Source organism: Toxorhynchites rutilus, chromosome 2, assembly GCF_029784135.1.
Source record: "Toxorhynchites rutilus septentrionalis strain SRP chromosome 2, ASM2978413v1, whole genome shotgun sequence".
Lineage (NCBI taxonomy): Eukaryota > Metazoa > Arthropoda > Insecta > Diptera > Culicidae > Toxorhynchites > Toxorhynchites rutilus.
This window is the reverse complement of record NC_073745.1, coordinates 219,318,869-219,340,317: the sequence shown is the minus strand read 5'-3', so window position 1 is coordinate 219,340,317 and position 21,449 is coordinate 219,318,869. Positions and strand designations below refer to the sequence as shown.

At 42.5% G+C, this 21,449-nt stretch overlaps 2 protein-coding genes across 2 annotated transcripts; both read left to right on the top strand.

Annotated features, from left to right (window-relative positions):
- Positions 1 to 690: 690 nt before the first annotated feature.
- LOC129766693 (uncharacterized) lies at positions 691 to 5,943 on the top strand. The gene has a single exon (XM_055767282.1). The coding sequence runs from the start codon at positions 691 to 693 to the stop codon at positions 5,941 to 5,943; it is 5,253 nt and encodes a 1,750-aa protein (XP_055623257.1).
- Positions 5,944 to 13,388: 7,445 nt separating this feature from the next.
- On the top strand, positions 13,389 to 21,053 carry LOC129771506 (methyl farnesoate epoxidase-like). Its single transcript, XM_055775231.1, has 6 exons — positions 13,389 to 13,518; positions 14,244 to 14,727; positions 14,780 to 14,960; positions 15,018 to 15,573; positions 15,634 to 15,814; positions 20,932 to 21,053. Exons 1-6 carry the CDS (start codon positions 13,434 to 13,436, stop codon positions 20,951 to 20,953), a joined length of 1,509 nt encoding a protein of 502 aa, XP_055631206.1. The 5' UTR covers positions 13,389 to 13,433; the 3' UTR covers positions 20,954 to 21,053.
- Positions 21,054 to 21,449: the final 396 nt, after the last annotated feature.

Sequence of the window (21,449 nt, the reverse complement as noted above, 5' to 3'; positions counted from 1 at the left end):
AAGTGCAGTATATGTCCAGCCGAATCGAAACGCAATATACTTACACCACATTTCGACTTTCATCTATTGTTCTGCGGCGAACGAGGATAATCATCAGCGGACCCACAACCGTCGACGCATAGTGTTCGACCACCCAACTGGCGGACACAATCATCCGAGCGAATCGGCGGACGAATTCAACCAGCGCACCACACTACCGAGCGTTGGAAATAGAAGAGGCCTACAAAAATAGTTGTCCAGGTTAGTGAACAGATGGTGTATGTCCTAAGAAGCTAGGACGATCAGAAAATACACATTGAAATTGAATTCCTCTTCGAATTATTCATCACGTAATCCCTGTGACACTCTGGTTGAGCATTGGAGCGATATTTTTCTCGCTTGCAATTTGACGGTGAATCAATTGTACGAATCATCAAATATTTTGTGAAGGTCAGTGCTGCAGTATATGCCCAGCCGTGGCCAGGTTATTTTGCATACTACATATATTTTCCCTTCGAACACCCATTGATCAATCACATCATCAATTTATGCTGAGCGTTGGACTGGTTCGCAACAACATTTGATCATATATTTTGGATTGCACTGACGCGCCACAACCTGTTTTGTCAGGTAAACAACATAGTATATGCCTAGCGAAGCTAGGTCTTACTGCACTTACTACACCTGAATCCCAATTTCCGTTACGTCATCATGCCGAACATATCTGCTACCATAAAATCAGCTTCGTTGAAGCGCCTCATAGTCTCTATGAAGGATGCTCAATCAAGTCTTAACGACATCTGGAGATTTGTGGAAGGTTCCAAGAACGTCGAGACTGATATCTGCCAACTGGAAGTACGTTTGGAGAAACTAGATATTGCGTGGGAGAAGTTCTCAGAAACTTTAATCGACATCAAATGTCACGATGATTTCGATGACGAGGAAGATTTTTATGAAAAAGAGCGAGTTGAATTCAGTGATCGTTATTATCAGGTCAAATCATTTCTATTGAGTAAAGTTAGAGAGAGACAGGAACAGTCATCATCAACACAATCCATTCCAGCTAATGTTACCATGCAACATGGAACATTAGAACATGTCCGCTTACCACAGATCAGATTGCAATCATTCGATGGCAACATCGATCAATGGTTGAGTTTTCGAGATTTATACACCTCACTCATACACTGCAAAACTGACCTGCCAGATGTGGAGAAATTCCACTATCTGAAGGGGTGTTTACAAGGGGAGCCGAAGGCTCTCATTGATCCACTACCGCTCACGGGAGCAAATTATGAAATCGCCTGGGATATGTTGCTTCATAGATACAACAACAGCAAGCTGTTAAAGAAACGTCAAATTCAATCACTTTTCCAACTACCCACAAACACTAAAGAATCTGCCAAGGAATTGCATACACTCTTAGACACATTCGATCGAGCTGTCAAAACCCTGGATCAAATTGTGAAACCAGAGGACTACCGTGATCTGCTGTTAGTAAATATTTTAACAACACGGCTAGACCCTATTACACGACGCGGCTGGGAAGAACTTTCGGCAAACAAGGAGCAGGAGACTTTGAAAGATCTCACTGATTTTCTACAACGCAGAGTGCAAATGTTGGACTCACTACCTTCACGGATCGATGATCATAAAAACAACATTTCTTTCCACCCACAACAAAAACATAAACAAACTTTATTCAAAACTAGTCACTATGGAACACAATCAACAAGCACTAATTGCCCTGTTTGTAAGGAAAAGCACTTTCTTTTCCAGTGTAATGCATTCCTCAGGAAAACTGTCCCAGAAAAAGATGCAATTCTAAAAACACACTATCTCTGTAGAAACTGCTTCAGAGCAGGTCATCACGCGAAAGTATGCCAGTCGAAAAACTCCTGCCGAAATTGCGGCGGTCGGCATCACACTCTGGTCTGCTTCAGGAACGAAAACAGGAACTCCCGCGCTGTATCCTCCGCTGCATCCTTGGAATCTGCTCCAATTCCGTCGACATCTGAAGTGGCGAACATAGCAGCCACTGATGTTTTGGTTTCCAGTGCTGCTCACTGTTTTTCATCGCAGGTTCTATTGGCTACGGCTGTTGTCATAGTTGTTGATAAACACGGCAATCGGTACCCAGTTCGGGCTTTGTTAGACTCGGGATCGGAAAGCAATTTTATTTCCGAACGAATCAGTCAGAAGCTCAAGGTGGATAGACATAAGGCAGACGTGTCTGTTGTGGGCATTGCAGAATCCACCTCCAACGTTAAACAAACAATAGATGCTACGGTAAAATCACGGGTGACGGAATTTTCACTCACAACAAATTTCCTGGTATTAGCGAAGGTGACTGTAAATCTACCAACGGCAAATATTAACACTAAGGGATGGAATATACCAGAGGGAATACAATTAGCTGATCCTTCGTTTTGCCTATCTCAAGCTGTGGATATGATTCTGGGAGTAGAATCATTTTTCGGGTTTTTCGAATCTGGACGAAAATTATCGTTAGGAGAAGGATTACCGGTTTTGGTGGAGTCTGTTTTTGGATGGATTATTTCTGGTGGAGTACCCCGTAGAGGGCGTTCGGTTCAAGTCAATTGCAATACTTCTGCATTAGAGGAACTCAACAATTCAATTGCTCGGTTTTGGTCATGTGAGGAAATCGAAACAGCGGTTAATTATTCACCGGAGGAAGCACGTTGCGAAGCATTATTCGTACAATCTATTCGGCGAGGAGAAGATGGACGGTATTCTGTTTCTCTACCCAAAAACGAAGTTGCCATGGTTAAACTTGGGAACTCAAAAGATATTGCACTTCGTCGTTTGCATGGAACAGAGAGACGATTAGCTAGGGATAATAATCTAAGGGAACATTATGTGGAATTCATGCAAGAATATTTACGTCTGGGGCACATGAAGAAGATCGAAGACATGATTCAAGGTTCGGTTAAGCGGTGCTTTTTACCGCATCATCCAGTGGTCAAGGAGGATAGTACCACTACTAAGGTTCGGGTGGTCTTTGATGCTTCGTGTCCCACTTCTTCAGGAATATCTTTAAACGATACACTTCTATCGGGACCGGTAATTCAGGAGGATTTACGGTCAATTATTCTTCGTTCCCGAACAAAACAAATTATGTTGGTGGCCGATGTTGAAAAAATGTTTCGGCAAATCTATATCGTACCGGAAGAAAGACCATTACAGTCAATACTTTGGCGATTTTCGGAATCAGAGGAGATAGGAATCTACGAGCTGAGTACGATTACATACGGAACCAAACCCGCTCCGTTCCTGGCAACGAGAACTCTTAAACAATTGTCATTGGATGAGGGAGGTAATTTTCCACTCGCAGCAAGGGCTGTGTGTGAAGACACATATATGGACGATGTTATAACGGGAGCGGAACATCTTGATGATGCGGTCAATTTAAGAATTCAATTGGAGAAAATGATGATGAAAGGTGGTTTCAAGTTGAGGAAATGGGCGTCGAATAATTCAAAGGTTCTTGAAGGGATTCCCGAGGATAATTTGGCAATACGAGTGACCGAGGAAGTTGACCTCGATCCCGATCCAGCTGTAAAGACACTTGGGCTAATTTGGATGCCTAATTCAGATACACTGAAATTGAAAATCAATATTCCCACTATGAGCGACAACGTAACTCTAACGAAACGTCGAGTTTTATCAATCATTGCTACATTATTCGACCCACTGGGACTTGTTGGGGCAACTATAACAACGGCTAAGATATTCATGCAGCTGTTATGGACTATAGAAGATGAAACGGGACAGATAATTGGATGGGACCAACCATTGTCTTCGACGGTGGGTGAGCTTTGGCGAAATTTTCAAAATCAGCTACCTTTATTAAACCACATTCGGATTGAACGCTGTGTGATTATTCCAAGAGCGATTCGTATGGAAATTCACTGTTTTTCCGACGCGTCAGAAAGAGCTTATGGTGGATGTTTGTATCTTCGTAGTCTGGATGCAACAGGAAATGTTATGGTTCGTTTGTTAACTTCAAAATCCCGAGTGGCACCCCTCAAATGTCAAACTATTCCTCGTTTGGAGCTTTGTGGAGCGCTTTTAGTGTCTCAATTATTCAAAAGGGTGAAAGAATCTATAAAGATGAATATCGACGCTTACTTCTGGACAGATTCTACATGCGTTATGCGCTGGATTAAGGCATCACCTACTTGTTGGACCACTTTTGTAGCGAACAGAGTGTCCAAAATCCAAACAATCACGAACGGATACACCTGGAGGCATGTTCCGGGCATTCACAATCCGGCAGATCTTATCTCGAGAGGAGTATTTCCAGAAGATATCGTAAATAATAAATTTTGGTGGAATGGTCCAGGCTGGCTTGAGCTGGAACAGAGCAAATGGCCAGCTTCTAATGAAGAAATTCCTGAAAGTGCTGACATAGAAAAACGGCGAACGGTTGTTGCAAATCCGGTATCACCGGCAACGGAATTCAACGAATGGTTCATTTCAAAGTTTTCGTCGTATTCTGATCTTTTGAGAAAGACGGCTATTTGGCTGCGGTTGATGAATCTTCTAAACCGAGAAAACCGAATCACTGGTTTTATATCCACCATAGAATTGGAACGGGCGGAATTTATTTGGATCCGACGAGTTCAGCAGGAAGTTTTCCCAGAGGAATTGAAGGCCTTGGCTAAGGGCGATGCAGTTCCAAGACGGTCGCCATTGAGATGGTTTAATCCATATATTTCTGCGGACAATATTTTGAAGGTGGGAGGCCGATTGAGGCATTCGAATGAAGCGGAGGATACTAAACATCCCTCAGTATTACCAGCTCGGCATACACTAACCCGTTTATTATTGAAGCAATATCACGAGCGTTTACTCCATGCTGGACCTCAGCTAATGATGAGTGCAGTTAGACTCAGATATTGGCCACTTGGCGGAAGAAATGTAGCTAGAGAGATTGTCCACAAATGCGTGAAATGCTTTCGTTCCAAACCCACACTAGCACAGCAGTTCATGGGTGAATTACCAGCTGCAAGAGTTAGAGTATCTCGTCCATTCTTGCATTCAGGAGTAGACTACTTTGGACCAGTCTACATACGTCCCGGTCCCCGACGCCAATCTCATAAGGCATACGTGGCTGTGTTTATTTGTCTCTGTACAAAGGCAGTCCACCTGGAATTAGTTTCGGACTTATCAACGGATCGTTTCATACAAGCGTTGCGTCGATTTGTTGCTCGTCGTGGAAAATGTAGTAGTTTGTACTCCGATAACGGCACGAATTTTGTTGGGGCTCGTAATAAATTAAAGGAATTATTGATTATGCTGAAGGATCAACAACACAGAGAGCAGGTGTCCAAAGTGTGTGCCGATGAAGGTATGCGGTGGCATTTCAATCCCCCCAGTGCTCCCCATTTTGGAGGTTTATGGGAAGCAGCAGTGCGAGGGTTATTAAGGCGAGGGCTATTAAGGGTTATTGGAGAGAATCCTGTATCATTAGAGGACATGAATACCCTTCTCATTCAGGTTGAAGCATGCCTGAACTCAAGACCCCTCACCCCGCTTTCCGATGATCCAAATGATTTGGAGCCGTTAACTCCCGCTCACTTCTTGGTTGGTGAATCATTACAAGCTATCCCGGAACCGAATCTTGAGGAAATTCCCCTAAACCGTTTGAATCAGTGGCAGCTTATTCAACGCAGACTCCAAACGTTTTGGTCTAGATGGCGAAAGGAATATTTATCGCAACTACAAGCACGAACGAAACGATGGCGTCCAGCAATTAAAATCGAAGTAGGAAAATTGGTAATAATAAAGGACGACAATTTGCCACCCATGCGTTGGAAGCTGGGCAGAATAATTGAAGTCCATCCTGGTGCCGATGGCATCGTCAGAGTGGTCACTCTTAAAACGGCGAATGGCAATCTAAAGCGTCCAGTGGAGAAAATCTGCATCTTACCTGTGTAGGAAATTACTAAGCAGCATAACCAATCATGATGAATCAGCACAATCAATGAGTGATCCTTCCCCCTCCCTTTCCTAAATGTTCGAAGAGAATTCTATCTTTTCAGAAATTATACATCGTCAATTTCTGGGTGGGTGAGGATGTACGAGAGTTGCCAACTCTTTTTTGATTATGGCAGATAATTCGGGTATTTGGCAACACGTTCAGCATCCACAATCATCGATGATGACAGAGGTAGAGCTAGTATATACATGTATTGGTAGCGCATAGAATGTGATAACAATATTGGCAATTGTCAGTGGAGTAGATAATTATCATGAAATAGGGGCATAGAATTCAAATTCATGTATTCAACCTTTTTTTGTTCTGTAAATCATAGTTAGATGTAAGTCCAATAAAATTTGTACAGTTCGATATTAACCGTGGAGAATAAAAGTTGTATAAATCACTAGTAGTCTCGTGTTCAATTATTACGTGGATTGGCCCTGTATTTCTTCGAAGTGTTGGCCTGCTGGATCGACGAAGGTATTCATCGAAGGAAACCCGCCAGGAACCGGAAACCCAGGAAGTCGTGGTTCAGTATCCCAACAGACACTGTTGCCATATGTGATACTAGATGCCTTGAAGGTTACAGAACAAAACTAGACCATTCATTCGGTCAGGCAATGTTGTTCATTTTTCTATTTAATGCCACCTAGAATTTCTGAGGGATCACTGTGCGGCACGTCGTGGTTGTCATGGACGACGAGAAGATTTTAACGCTGGATGACAACGCCTGGCAGGTACTTTTTGTCCCCCACCAAGGAGGTAGGTTCTGACGTGAAGTACATGTCCCACACCAAATTCCCAAAGAAGGTGCTTCTGTATCTAACCATCAGCAAAAATAGGATGTCAAAGCCGCTCTTCTTCCGTTTGGAACTTGCGGAGATTCACAGTACAAAGTGTCTACCGGAAGTTGCTTCCTTCATCCTAAAATATCATCCGGACGAGGATGTGATGTTTTGGCAAAACCTGTCCCCTATCCATTACGCGTCGCTGGAAAAGATGAAACGCTTGAAGATGGATGTTGTTCCAAAGTCCGCCAACCCTCCGAACGCCGAATTTTTTTCATCCATTCCGAACGTTTTCATCGATTGTCGATTATCTGAATCGGTTCAGTAGTTCAGAAGTTATGAATTTTTGAAAAAGTCATTGATGAAAGAAAAGTCAAAAAACTATTTTTCGGACCATCGGTTAACTTTGAAAAATCACTTACTTATATTTACTTATAACTTATTTTTGTAACGCGAAACATTGAAGTCAAACACATCGTAGCATCTGTTGAAGATTCGGCACATCCTTCGCATGGGCTCGTTAAGTCCGTAGTTGGTTCGTGAGGGACGAATATACAGGAAAATCTGTAGGCGTAAATTACGACGGCGGGTGTTTATGTGAAGGCAACTTAACAGCGAAGTGCAGTCGATGTTCCCCTGAATCAGATCACTTATAAAGCTTGCCATCGCAATGTTGCGTCTCGCCTCCAGTAGCTCCAGATGTATAAACTTCCGTTGAATAGCTTCGATGCGATTCGTCTCGTTTTGGTAGTATGGGTACCACACTACAGCCGAGTATTCCAAAAGAGGCCGCAACAATGAGCAATATGAAGCTTTTAAGCAATATATATTTTTCAAAGTTTTAGCGAAGCGAAATATGAAGCCGAGACGAGAGGAAGCTTTTGATACCACGTAAGCGACCTGATTCTTGAATATGAGCTCAGAATCAATGAGTATTCCCAAATCCTTAACAGTTGATTTCCGTTGCAAGCTAGTGCCCGGTAGAACATAGTGATGATGAATCAATGCACGATGTCTGCCGAATGATATTACGGAGCATTTCGAAACATTGAGTACCATGCGGTTCAGTTGGCACCACTCGGCCAAAGCTTCCAATTGATCCTGTAGGAAACTAGCATCGCCTGGTTTCCGTATCACTAAATACAGTTTTAGGTCATCAGCGTACGACAACTTAGTGCATTTCAGAATATTGTTAACATCGTTCATATATAACAGAAACAGAAATGATCCGAGATGGCCGCCTTGAGGAATGCCGGATGTCACGGGGAAGGGAGAAGAAACATAGTCTCGAATTTTAACAGATATATTTCGACCAGTTAGATAAGAGGATAGCCAGGCAAGCAGATTGTTATGAACGCCTAATTTGTCATTTTTAACCAAAGCAATATCCATTTTATCGAACGCTGCAGAGAGATCCGTATAGATGGCATTTATTTGATGGCCTAGTTCCACTTCGCGGATGATGAACGGAGTAAACTTCACTAAATTGGTAGTCGTCGACCGCTTGGGCATGAAGCCATGCTAAAAGGTGTGTCACATCAAATTGCATCACGGAAAAAACGCTGCAGAAATTTAATTTTTAGGTATTATATCTTCAGCTTTCGCTTATAATCAGATAAGAGTGTATAGATCACGTTGGCCATGCTACACTGTCAATTTTTCGTAAATTTGGAAAAATGTCGTCGAACGAAAAAGAGCGTCGTGAATTAATCCTGCGCACTCATTTCGAGAATCCGGAGTTGTCACATCGGGACATCGGTAAGATGCTGGGAATCGTCCAATCCACGGTCAGCAGAGTACTAAAACAATACTTCGAGAACCTAACCATCGACCAGAAGGTGAAGAACGGCAAAAATGGATGCTCCGTCAGTGAAAAAGATCACAAGCGCGTAGTTAAGCAGTTTAGACGTGATCCGAGAAGTTCGGTCCGGGATGTCGCCAATAAGCTGAATTTGTCAAGTTCATTCGTCCAGCGGACCAAGCAGCGGGAGGGCCTGCATACATACAAGGTTCAGAAGGCTCCTAACCGCGACGAAAGGCAAAACATGGTGGGGAAAACGCGAGCCCGGAAGCTGTACACCGAAATGCTGACGAAGCCGCATTGCCTGGTAATGGACGACGAAACCTACGTCAAAGCGGACTTTCGTCAGCTGCCGGGCCTGTTGTTCTTTCAGCGTTCAGCGTTCCGGAGGAGATTCGCAAGCAGAAACTATCCAAGTTTGCCAAAAAGTACATGGTGTGGCAAGCGATCTGCTCTTGCGGAAAGCGGAGCGCCCCCTTCGTGATGACGGGCACGGTAAACGGGCAGGTTTACCTTAAGGAGTGCCTACAGAAGCGCTTACTACCACTATTGAAGCAGCACGAGGGCCCGACCGTCTTCTGGCCGGATCTCGCTTCGTGCCACTATTCAAAGGACGTGTTGGAGTGGTACGAAGCCAACGGGGTCACCTTCGTGCCAAAGGAAATGAACCCTCCCAACGCGTCGGAGCTTCGCCCAATAGAAAAATATTGGGCGATTATGAAGCAGGCCCTCCGGAAGAACCCAAAAGTTGTCAAATCGGAGGCGGACTTCAAGAGAAAATGGATTTCTGTTCAAAAGAAAGACGGATGGGTAATGTCGGGGACATAACCGGAGTGACGTAGGACTATACAAAGGGGACAGCTTTTTTTTGATATATTTTAAATGTATTGTTTTATTTTCTTCTGCTACGTGAATACCTACCTATCTACCTGAAAAATGTATTAGTTTACTGTTTACTCTTCATGAACATGTTGGGGGTTCTGCAAAGCACCTTTGGTGTTGTGTTTTTGCGTTTTTTTTACAAACTTTCTCATTTTTTTCTCGCTGTCTTATAGTTAATTCTTGATTTTTTTCCGAAGGCTTTGTACTTATTAAATGTTCAACGCCGGGCATCTTTCGGCGTATGCACATATCGTACAATCAAAATGATGGCTGTGATAGGAGATGCATAGGTGGTCATCAGCTCATTCACTATCATATATTTCACTATTGAGCACATTACCGTACCTTAAACTGTTTCCGTGTTTCGGAGACGAATGAATTGTAAGATTTGTAGTTTCCGCAAACAAAGTAAATAAAAATGAACTGAGGTTTTGGAGACGAACTCTACGATCTGTCGAGAAATAAACGAGCTATAAGCGTTCTGAAAAACCAACAGTAAATACATGGACGAATGACCTTCGGATTGAAGCCCTTTAAAATAAGAACAGAGCAGCAGGAAATATATAGAGGCGAATGAACTGCAAAGTTCAAAGCCTCTTAAAAACAAAGAAAGAAGAATAAGGAAATACATAGCTCATCATGTTGCTCCTTAGTTATTTTTCTATACAATGCAGTTGTAACGTCATTCATTTTTCAACATTAGTTATCAACCAAAGAATGCAGTTCTTGCTACCGAGAAAATTCGTTAATGCCATCCTGCATACAATGTGTTGTAATTTGAAGCTATTTTTAGCTCGGAAACCATGCATGGGTCTGTGAAAACTGAATGATCAATTTAAAAGACCCCAACCACCAATAAGTTCAAGAACAAGATAAACAAAATAAATCAGTTTATATTATATGTCATATTATGTCTCTTTAGAATGCATTGGTATTGTGAAAAACTTTCAATAACTCTTCTTTGAAAGGTTTAATGGCCCTGAAAAGTGCCGTGTTTTACGGTGGCTGGTTTTGCCACCAAAGCAGTCTGTATAAACAAACTTTTTCCTTCTTCTACCTGCTTCCGTTTTGCGATTGCGTTTGCCACTCGCTGAAACTAGTTGTTGCCACCGAACCGAATGTGCTCTGTTCTGTTCGGTTTTGCGGGTTTTTTTATTGTTGTAAGCAGCTTTGCAAGCCAACTTGAGCACTCCGGCGGCCGAAATTCTATAACCGCTATTAGGTATACTGGTGCTCCGGCACCAATCCGTTGATGCGATGTGATGTGAAACGATGCCACACAACCACACTGATTTACGGTTTGGAAGAGAATGATATATTTTTCAGCGGATACGCGCCTTTTGTACTCTAGCGGTACACACTCACAGGATAGAGACAAATCAGCAGACTAAGCCAAAGGGGCGAGTCCAACGAGACGAACGAAAGAGCGTTAAAAGGCAGCGATGGCAAAAAAATACATTCATTACGATTTGTTCGCTCGTTGGATTCACATGCAGGCTAAAAAGGGTCCTTTTCAGGATCACAAAATTATCTTTAATCTAAAGAGTTTATTGTTTTGTTATCACTCGATATCCCCATCGGCTAAACCTTCCTGTTTAGCGATTGCGTTTGCCACTCGCCACAGCTTTCACAGTTGGAAAATTTCTTCCCATCCAGCTTGTGACATGTTGTACAGTAAATTACATTTAATGCGACGTTCCGAAACACCACTCAGTGTCGCGTTGGAGGCGATTTTAACCTGTAATTGAACATTTGCGATGACAGTGGTATAGTGTCGACTTTCGATGTGGGGTCATAATTTGGAACTCGAACTTTATGTTTACAAAAATGTCCAACTAAATATGTCGCATTACAGGTCCGTCCAATTAGCTGAATGTCGAGCTAAATGTAAATTACTGTACTTTCAATCTAGAAGCAATTTAAAAATTAATGAATATTGAATAATCGGGAAAGTCCCCAACCATAAATAAGCTCAGAACAACTGCCAAATGCCAATGCCAATCTTAGGATTGGATTTCAGATTACGTTGCAACTGTGTTTGGTGCGCTTGAAACAGTTGATAGTTCAGCCGTTTGTAGTCCGAATTGGCCTCGGAAAAACGCGCTTTCGTAGAGTCAGTACGAAGTTCAGAGTGTTTGTTCTCTAAGAGCAGCCCGTTTCCTCCTTTTCAAACGCCTAAGCTCCAAGTTTGACCAGGCAGGTTTGATAGGCTCACAGTTGATACGCTTAGGTACAAATTGATCGATTGCGTACGTTATGATGCACGATACCGTCGACGCCGCGAAATTAGCGTCTCGATTGGCCAGTTCTTCTTCCCAATTAACGTTCGAGAGGAAGTTGTTCATCTCGTCGAAGTTTGCTCTGCCGAAGTCATAAAACGTTCTCTCTGTCGTGTCATTGTGATCACAGTGTAGGCAGGAATCAATGCTGACCAACAAAGGTGGGTGATGCACGCAACATTTGACGAGCGGAGATGGAGCTGGTATTACTGAGCAACTGTAGCACATTTCCTCACTCACAAAGCAGAGGTCTAGCATTCGATTGTTACGGTTGATAACTCCATTCTTCTGTCCGAGTCTTGAAGTGCGATATGCGTCCAATAGATTGCGAAATACGAGTCCAATCGACGAGTCGGATGAGGGATAATAAAAGCCGTGGCTATTCAGCTCCCATTTAAAGTCACGTAGGTTGAAGTCACCCAGGATCATCAAATTGTCATTTGCGTCCATTAGAGAAATATATAAAAAGCTTTCATGGAAAAATATTAAAAAATATAGCGCACTCTAGTCAAAAGTATAAAAACAACAAGAAACAAATACAATCAATAATTACAAAAACAAAATCCAATCTGTTCGCAAATGTGATATTTTTCTAAAAAATATCAACTAATTGTCTTTAATTTGATATGTCGATCATCTGAATCGGTCCAGTAGTTCAAAAGTTATGAATTTTCGAAAAAGTCATTTTTGGAAAAAAGTAGGCGAAAAAATGAATGTTTCGGACCACCCTAAAATGGAAATGGGCACCCTAATAAAACAGTAGAAAAAACGGGTGTAGTATTTTGCGATAAAGAACAAAACTACCACTTTTCAGGAAAATCTGAGAAACACTATATCGGTTTGGCATGGAATCGCTGAGAAAAGCATTATTGTTGTAATATGTATTATCAATTATCAATTACACTTGATATTTACTGAATTCTATGTGTATATATTGATGAGAAAATTATTTCAAGTTTACTCACTTAATCACCCGGAAAGTTTTTGAATTAGTAAGTATTTTCATAAAATTTAAAAATAAATTTTCCATAGATATTTGGCTATAGGGGTCGATGAAATCACTTTATTCTGAAAAAAGGGTCTCTTGCTCAATCCCAATTTTGTGCGAAAACGGAGGTCCTCCTGAATAAAGTTAAGAAAGAACTGAAAAACATGCCAAAATGTATTTCACAGCAATGGCGAAAGATCCGGCCAACTGCCAAGTCAGACAGGGTGTCGAAATATTCTCGTAAAATGGTGAATAAAATTATGTTTTTTGGGAAACATGTCCGATTAAATTATCTTTTGTAGTAGTTTTTATCGTCATCCGAAAATTGTCAAATTTCTACTAGAAGCATTATTCAGTACAGTAGCGGTTTATGAAAGTATTCCATTCAGCATTGAACCATTTTAAGACGACAAACTCATTCTAAATTTATGCCTTCCGAGTGTTCAATGCAAATTAGTTCCAAAAATACATGCATTCTCCCTCCAACATTGGTGACGTCTTCCCCAAGGTGCACTTTCGGAGGATTAGCATAAGAAAAAGCTCCGATTGGATGATAACGTTCACCGCACCAGGCGTGGATGGATCGAGTCGTTCTAGCGGTCCCCAGCTGGTGTTATCTATAAAGGTACTGGGGGCACGGGAATTCCTTCAGTCGAATCAGAACGTCTCAGCTGTTAAGATAGTTCATATTACAATTTTAGTGGAAGCAATGTGGCAAAATTTGATAGCGGTGATAATTTTCGTTGTGATCTACTGTTTACGTGATGCGCGGAAGCCTCAGTTTTATCCGCCAGGTAAGAAGGCTCGCGAAAATTTGTGTTCTTTTGAGAAGTGACAAAATTCGAAAGCCGCGTCTGTGAAAAATCGAAACGATTTCTGAGTGTATTTAAGAGACTGGGCTTCTGGCTTATGTCAAATAATAACATTCACCAATAGTATCTATATTTTATTTGGATTACAATTTTAGTGATTTATCCTTTACAAACCAGAAGCTTTTATGCATGAATGCTGTTTTTAATATGTGAGTTTGGAAACTTTTGTGAAATTGCTCCTTTTTTCCTGATTCATGTCTCCAGAAATTACCAAAGAGTAACTTCTCAGTCCGCATGTGAACGATATAATCAAAAGTCTTTATCCTGGCAAAAAGATCTGCTATAATTGAATACACACTTAATACACTGTAGTGAAACTAATTATTTCATTCTTCACCAATCTTCGTATAAACAATCCTAACAAAACAACTGCAATTAATTTGCATATCTAGTGGAAGAAATAACTCTTCCGAAACATAATTTTTTGTAACCCTGTTATGTTGTATAAATCAATCGAAATATTTGAATCTAAAACAATCATAACATAACAAAACAGAACACTCTTGCACACGGTTCCGTTATACCGCAAGTTTTAATTTACATAAAATAACAGAGCAACGCATTTCTTGAGATAGGTCAACAGGTTCCCTCTTCTGCACTCGATAAGAACCCCATTTGCATATTTTCGTTTTGATCTTTCTCCACAGGTCCCAATTGGCTCCCACTTGTGGGTTGTGGCGTTTATGTGTTCAATCTGATGAAACGATTCAACTTCTATCACCTGATGTGGCACGATCTAGCCCGGCGTTTCGGTTCGGTGGTGGGTTTGAAGCTTGGCCGGGATCGAGTTGTCATCATCTCAGGGCTGGAAGCCGTACGTGAGTTCTACTCCAAGGATGAATTCAACGGGCGGCCAAATGGATTCTTCTTCCGGGTTCGATCATTCAACAAGCGGCTTGGCGTAGTGTTCACCGATGGGGAAGAGTGGGAGGTCCAAAGGCGATTTTCGGTACGCACGCTAAAGTTGCTGGGAATGGGTAAGACTGGAATGGTGAGCAACTTGGAAAAGGAAAGTGACGACCTGATACAGCATTTCCGGAAATTTTCACGAACGCAGAAGACGATCAACATGCACAATGCATTTGACATCGCGGTGTTGAATGTAATCTGGACGCTAATAGCGGGAAAAAGGTGATTGATTTGTGTGTTATTGGATATGCTAAATTCATGGCGTTATTTTCAGATTCCATCTTGGTGACAAGCGATTAGAATGGATAACGGGAACCATTCACAAAAGTTTTCGAGTTATCGATATGTCTGGTGGCGTTCTAAACCAATTGCCTTGCGTTCGATATATATGTCCCGTTAAATCTGGATTTGCCCCGTTGGTTAGACTATTGAAGCCGTTATGGGACTTTTTGGAAGTACGATGCAGTTATAACGAAATAAACTCATGATAAACCAATATTCTTCGTTTACAGAACACAATAAAGGTGATTGCATCGAGGTCGAATGCCGCAGAAGATTATGATTGTCTAATCTCATCATACCTACGCGAACTCCAGAAGGATGAACTGCACCCGTCGTTTTCTTACGAACAGCTTCTCTGCGTATGTTTGGATCTCTTCCAAGCCGGATCGGAAACGACAAGCAATACGCTTGGGTTTGGGGTTGCCTATATGCTACATCATCCAGAAGTGGTCAGCAAAATGCACCAAGAGCTCGACAACGTGGTCGGCCGTTATCGGTTGCCACTGTTGCGAGATCGTCCCTATCTTCCCTACACGGAAGCTGTGATTTGTGAAATCCAACGGATGTCCAACGTAGCCCCACTGGCGATTGCCCATCGAACGGTATCTCCTGTCCAGCTGGGAACCTATTTGATTCCGGAAAATACCATCACGATGGTCTCGCTTTACTCACTTCACATGGATAAGGCATATTGGGGCGATCCGGAGACATTTAGGCCAGAACGATTCCTGAACGAAACAGGCACCCAAGTAATTCAACATGAGTGCTTCCTACCGTTCGGGGCAGGTGACTTCATTTTTCAAATGGTTTATCATGGTATTATACTACAGGTTATGTACATTTCAGGAAAAAGACGCTGTCTAGGTGAATCATTGGCAAAATCAAATCTGTTCCTGTTTTTCGCTTCATTTATGCATGCATTCATCGTAGAGCCAGCTGTGGATGGACAATTGCCTCAGTTGGAAGGAATCGATGGAATAACTTTGTCACCTAAGCCATATCGTGTATTTTTAAAAGAAAGATTAATGTGAGTGAAAATGTATTGATACTTTAATTATTAAAAAAAAGCCAAACGTTCAGTTTATATCCGATGCGAATATAGTTTGCCACGGGACTCGAAATTGGTCTCACCTCTGCTGAGGTTGGAACGAGGAACAGTTCGAGTTCCAGAGTTACGTGCTCAGATGAGCTGTCAGGTCGAACTCGAGGTTCGTTCTGGAATTCACAAACGTCTTAAATTTAAATGCACTATACACTTCAATTTCAATTTTGTTTCATATTTGAATGATCATGAAACGGTACACTTGGTTTCCACATAGACAAAAAAAAACTGCTAGAAAATGAAAACTTATGGTGTACAATGACAATGACAATAACTCATTCCAGCGTGATGTGACAACATTTCAACTTTCTAAAAATAGTTTTTTCCTGGTTTGCATGTATAAATCGCACGATTTATACCCTTTTTCTTTATTTCTTCATTTTATTTCCATTATGTCAGCATCCGTTCCTCCATCGAGACGTGTACCGATTAGGATGTGCCCTCCAACTTGACGCGCGCTCCGTCACAGAGTCACCCTCACAGGATTTCTCTTCCCAACGAAGCGCCGATTAGGTGCCCTTCAACATGACTCACACTCCGTCATAACTACTCTCGTGGGGTGATCACCAGTCTTTTTTTTTATCCAAAATATATATTTTTATTAAGGCTCATATGGCGTCAGCCTAACGGGGCCGGGAGTTCAATATTTTGACAATGTTTGCTTACAACTATGTTAGTAATATGTAACCGATCACTCGCGGTTGGCTCGAGGTTAGTATTACAAGTGTTCTCATAATTGGGATGTTGCAGTCTTCAGTGCTCTGTATGTGTGCCCGACATGGGATACTTCCTATTGGGATGCAGCTGACCGTTAATCAGCAACGCCCCCCTAGTCTGCATCCCATATCTAGCGTGGTGTGTCTTTCTCGACTCGAGGAATCCAGGATAGAATGATCACTAGCCGGCGCAATCATCAGCTCGTGTAGAGTTGTCATGAGCGGTACAACCTTTGGCTCTTGTTGAATCATCAGTGGACTGCACAACCTTCGGCCCGTGTATCTGTAAAGAGTTGAACACCAGTTGGAAAAAATATCTTATAAAATTTATCTAAGGAGGGGCGCTACAGTCGAAATGGTCCTATAAGTGCTTACAACTCGCATGGCCATGAGTCGGAATGTGCTGTTCAGCTTCCTCCGATTTCGGTGAGTTACCAGATCCGCCAACCAGGCAGGGCCACCGTACCTCTAAATTTACAAAGATACGCTTGCCAAGAGCCCAAAGCTATTTGGCATGATCCTCGCCACCGCGTTGATGGGCTTTGCCACCTTCCCGCATGCAAAGTCGACGTGCTGGTTGAAGTTTAGCCGGTCGTCGATCATAACACTGAGGTATTTCACTGCCCGCCTCGAAACGATGGTAAGTCCGAGACTTCTGCCCGCAGCACTGCCTTGCGATTGCCCACTAACAGCACCTCGGTTTTGTGATGTGTCCTCTGTCTGTGTTGTATACCAGGATCCGATTCTGGAAATAACTCCTCAGTATCCTGTACAGGTAGCCAGGGACCTCCGATCTGTGTAGCGCCTCGGCGATGGCCTCTCAGCTGGCACTATTGAAGACGTTCTTCACGTCGATCAAAATCACCGCGCAGTGTTTTGGTTTAAGCGAGACCTGAGCTTCCTCAATAACTGTCCGAATAGTGTCCACTGTCGACTTTCCTTTCCGGAACCCGAACGATATTTTCGACAATCCGTGATCACCCTCCGTGCATTTCATCAGTCTGTTGAGAACAACCCTCTCCAAGAACTTTCCTCAAGTATCCAGCAAACAAATAGACCTATACGACGCAGGATCTCCAGGTGGCTTTCCTGGTTTCGGAAGCAGCACCAACTTTTGGATCTTCAATTTCGCAGGGAAGAGACCGTCATCCAGGCATTTCTGCAGCACCATCCTGAATGTGTCGGGGAAAGCAGGGATCGCCGATTTCAAGGCCACGTTGGGGATTCCGTCGGGGCCAGGTGCTTTTTTCACCTTGAAAACTTTTTCCACCGCAATGAGTCTTCGTTGGTGACTTGTGCGTTCTCTGCTTCGTCCTCGCCGTACAGTGTGGGTGGCAACGTCGGTGAGTCGTGCTGCGGAAGAGTCCATTCACGATGATCTCGATCTTATTCTTGACACAATTCCATGGCAGTCGTTGAACCACGGAGTTTCACCATCACGATTCGATATGCTCCACCCCAATGATTTGCGTCGACGTCTCGACACAGCTCCATATAGCAGTTTGATTTGCTCATGTGTATCCCCAATTTCAAGGCGGCTCTAGTCGCTCGGAACAACGCGCGGCGTTCCTCTCTTTCTAAATCGGTTCGTACCCTCTGGACTCTGGTTAGCGCGGAGGATGCTAAGTGTCCCGTTCCACCAGTAATTTGGACGTAGTTTATTCGTCGGGTACAGTCTTCTCGGCATCGCTGTGTCGCAGAAACTTTTATCCTCCACTTTCGCTCACAGGTTTTTGTTCTCCGTACCACCGCAGGATTCCGTTGACGGACACTATAAAGAATTGACTGGTAGTCGCTATGTGTGTATCCCTCCGACACTCTCCACTTCGTGTTTGCCGCCAGTGATGGACTGCTGAAAGTTACATCGATGATGGATTCGCGGCCGACCTTTCGAAAGGAGCTGGTGTTGCCTACGTTCAGAAGTGTGACGTCTAGTTTTGCGAAGGCTTCTAGTAGGCTGTACCCCCTGGCGTTGATACATCTGTTTCTCAGCCCAAGGGTTGAAGTCTCCTCCGATGATGACTGCTTTTCGGCCGATGACCTTATCTGTGAGTATGTCCAGCATCTCGTGAAACTGCTCCACTGACCATCTTGGGGTGCATATCAACTACACATGAAGATTCCGTTGATTTTGACGATCACGAAACCTTTCTGTGAGTTCTCTACCACTTCTTGGATGGGGTACCTTCCCATCACCAGTATTGCAGCCATCCCTGCTTTATCCGCCACCCAGTTACCTTTATCACGAGGAACTCGATACGGTTCTGCGATCATTGCAATGTCACACTCAGTTTTCGTTGTTGACTACCACAACAGTTGCTGTGCTATGTCGCAATGATTGAGGTTGATCTGGATAACCACCATTACTGCGAACCCACCATCGCCTTTTTGTAAACCGGACATTTGAAGCTGTGACCTGTGACGTGGTCCTTTCCGTCCTCCTCATTGCACAGCATGCACCTCGGTTGCTTTGTGCAGTCTCTAGCAACATAACTCTCCTCGCCGCACTTCCTGCACAGTTTGGATCTGTCAGGACCACCGCAGTTTTTTGCCTAGTGACCGAAGCCATGCATTGAAAGCATTTCTCCATTTGCTTGGTCATTCGAGAGACAGCTTTCAACGGGCACACGAACCATCCCACTTTTACTTTACCCTTCTCCACCAATTTGTACGCAACTTCTTGCGAGAGCCGTATCGACACCGTTTATGTCGCAACGTATGCCTTTCCTGCAACCTGACTTCAACGCACTTTTTTAAGTGTAAATCTGTGTGGGCATATGCACGTACCTGTGCAAGGACGTTTATGTTTGCGTGTTGACGATCAGGTCATTGTATGAGTGTCGTTCAAAAAATAAGTTTCAGTGCCTCAGAAATCGCGGAAAAATAAAGTTAGGACAAAAAACAAGGTGATTTTCGTAATCTACGTTTTATTTCCTATTTTTCTACATAATCGCCGTAACGTTTAAGGCATTTTTCATAGCATGGCACGAGTTTTTCTATTCCGAGCGCGAAGTGCGTAGCATCCAACTTTTTGAAGTACGATGTAACTGCGTCACGAATTTCTTCAGTGTTATCGAATCGTTGACCGCCGAACGCCTGTTCCATCACCGTACTATTGTGAAGCTTTGGACCGATTAAGAACCGCGATTAAGATCAAATGGCCAGGTTTTTTGACGAAAGGAGTGTTCCTCATCCACGATAATGCGCGGCCCCATTCTGCTCGCGTAACTCAAGAGCAATTGAAAGAATTCAAATGAACTGTGTTCGAGCATCCTCCTTACTCCCCAGGTGATGAAACAGGCGTTCGGAGGTCAACGATTCGATAACACTGAAGAAATTCGTGACGCAGTTACATCGTACTTCAAAAAGTTGGACGCTACGCACTTCGCGCTCGGAATAGAAAAACTCGTGCCACACTGTGAAAAATGCCTTAAACGTTACGGCGAATTTGTAGAAAAAAGGAAATAAAACGTAGATTACGAAAAACACCTTGTTTTTTGTCCTAACTTTATTTTTCCGTGATTTCTGAGGCACTGAAACTTATTTTTTAAACGACCCTCGTATTGTTTGATAGGAGAATATCCATTCCCACAAGCAACTGATGTATGCGTTGCGCACATTTTTCGCGCGCTCCTTAATTGGCTTGTAACTTCTGAACGCAAACCTGGGACAAAAACTACAGTAAAGTAGACATCCTAGAAAACATTTTAATATTAAATATATTTTTTATTTTTTTCAAATTTCCGGAGTACCCTACCCTCTTAAATTAACATCGTTTACATGTTTACCACCCATACGTTGAATCGGCGAAGTAATGGGAACGTTTTGCATGTAGCGGAACCGCGGGTAAGACGGACAGTGGGGGTATGATGAACAGGTTGTTGATTTGTATAGTTGCATTATGAATTTCAAATTTCTGTTGATGGGAACCCCTTGTACATGCTATCGTAGAATATTTAAACCATCCTATGACAATGAATACTGATCAAAAGTAAGATAGGGAAACAAAAACCGAAAATCAAACATGATTCCGCGTTTGGAAGTAATTTTTGCGGCTCCGATATGAGGCATTTTGAGTGGTTTAATTGCAAATATGAATTCGCTGGTGGTTATATTTCGGTGTGTGAGTTAACAGAGAAGCGATATTATGTATGTACGGAATAGTAAATTCATTCGTAAGTGGTAAATTTAAATTATTTAAATGATTGCACTGGTGGGGTTGAAATGGACAGTCACATTCATAATCACATCCAATGCATGATAAAAAGTGAAGGAAAGAATATTCAACTCATTTTTATATTGCTTTCTCTTTTTGTTCTATTTCAGTTACTGGACGCACAAACACTGAGAGAGGGCGAAATTATTCCTCTCGCGAGCGATAAACTTCTACGCTTCGTATATTATTGACCTATCCATATTGCCCTCACTACATGTCCATTATACCCGCATCGATTAAAATGTTCTACTTTTCGGCTTGTTTTAATTTCAGTAAAAAACCTGAAAAAACAAATTTTTATAAAACATTTGGCCATTATTTCGAAAACCAGTATATTGAACTGTAAGAAACTGCTTTTATGTTTTGGGAAATATGAGTTTCCAAAGATACAATTGAAGTTTTCCTTAACATATCCGTCTTACCCCCATCTCCCCCATTACCACATTTCTCTACGAGAAGTATTTTGCAACTTCCATTAGGAATGAAGTATCAGTCAAGTTCAAGTTTAAATCACAATACTCTTAGCGAATCACATTAGTAGATAAATAATGAAAGAATTCGAGACCAATGAATTCATGTCGCTACATAAAACATACACATACAAATAGGTACTAAGCTTCTCGTCGAG

Bases quoted from the DNA above. Each gene is read 5' to 3' on its own strand.
- LOC129766693 (XM_055767282.1), top strand. From the start codon at position 691: ATGCCGAACATATCTGCTACCATAAAATCAGCTTCGTTGAAGCGCCTC.
- LOC129771506 (XM_055775231.1), top strand. From the start codon at position 13,434: ATGTGGCAAAATTTGATAGCGGTGATAATTTTCGTTGTGATCTACTGT. The intron at 14,728-14,779 runs GTGATTGATTTG...CGTTATTTTCAG, and splicing joins ACGCTAATAGCGGGAAAAAG to ATTCCATCTTGGTGACAAGC. The intron at 15,574-15,633 runs GTGACTTCATTT...TGTACATTTCAG, and splicing joins CTTCCTACCGTTCGGGGCAG to GAAAAAGACGCTGTCTAGGT.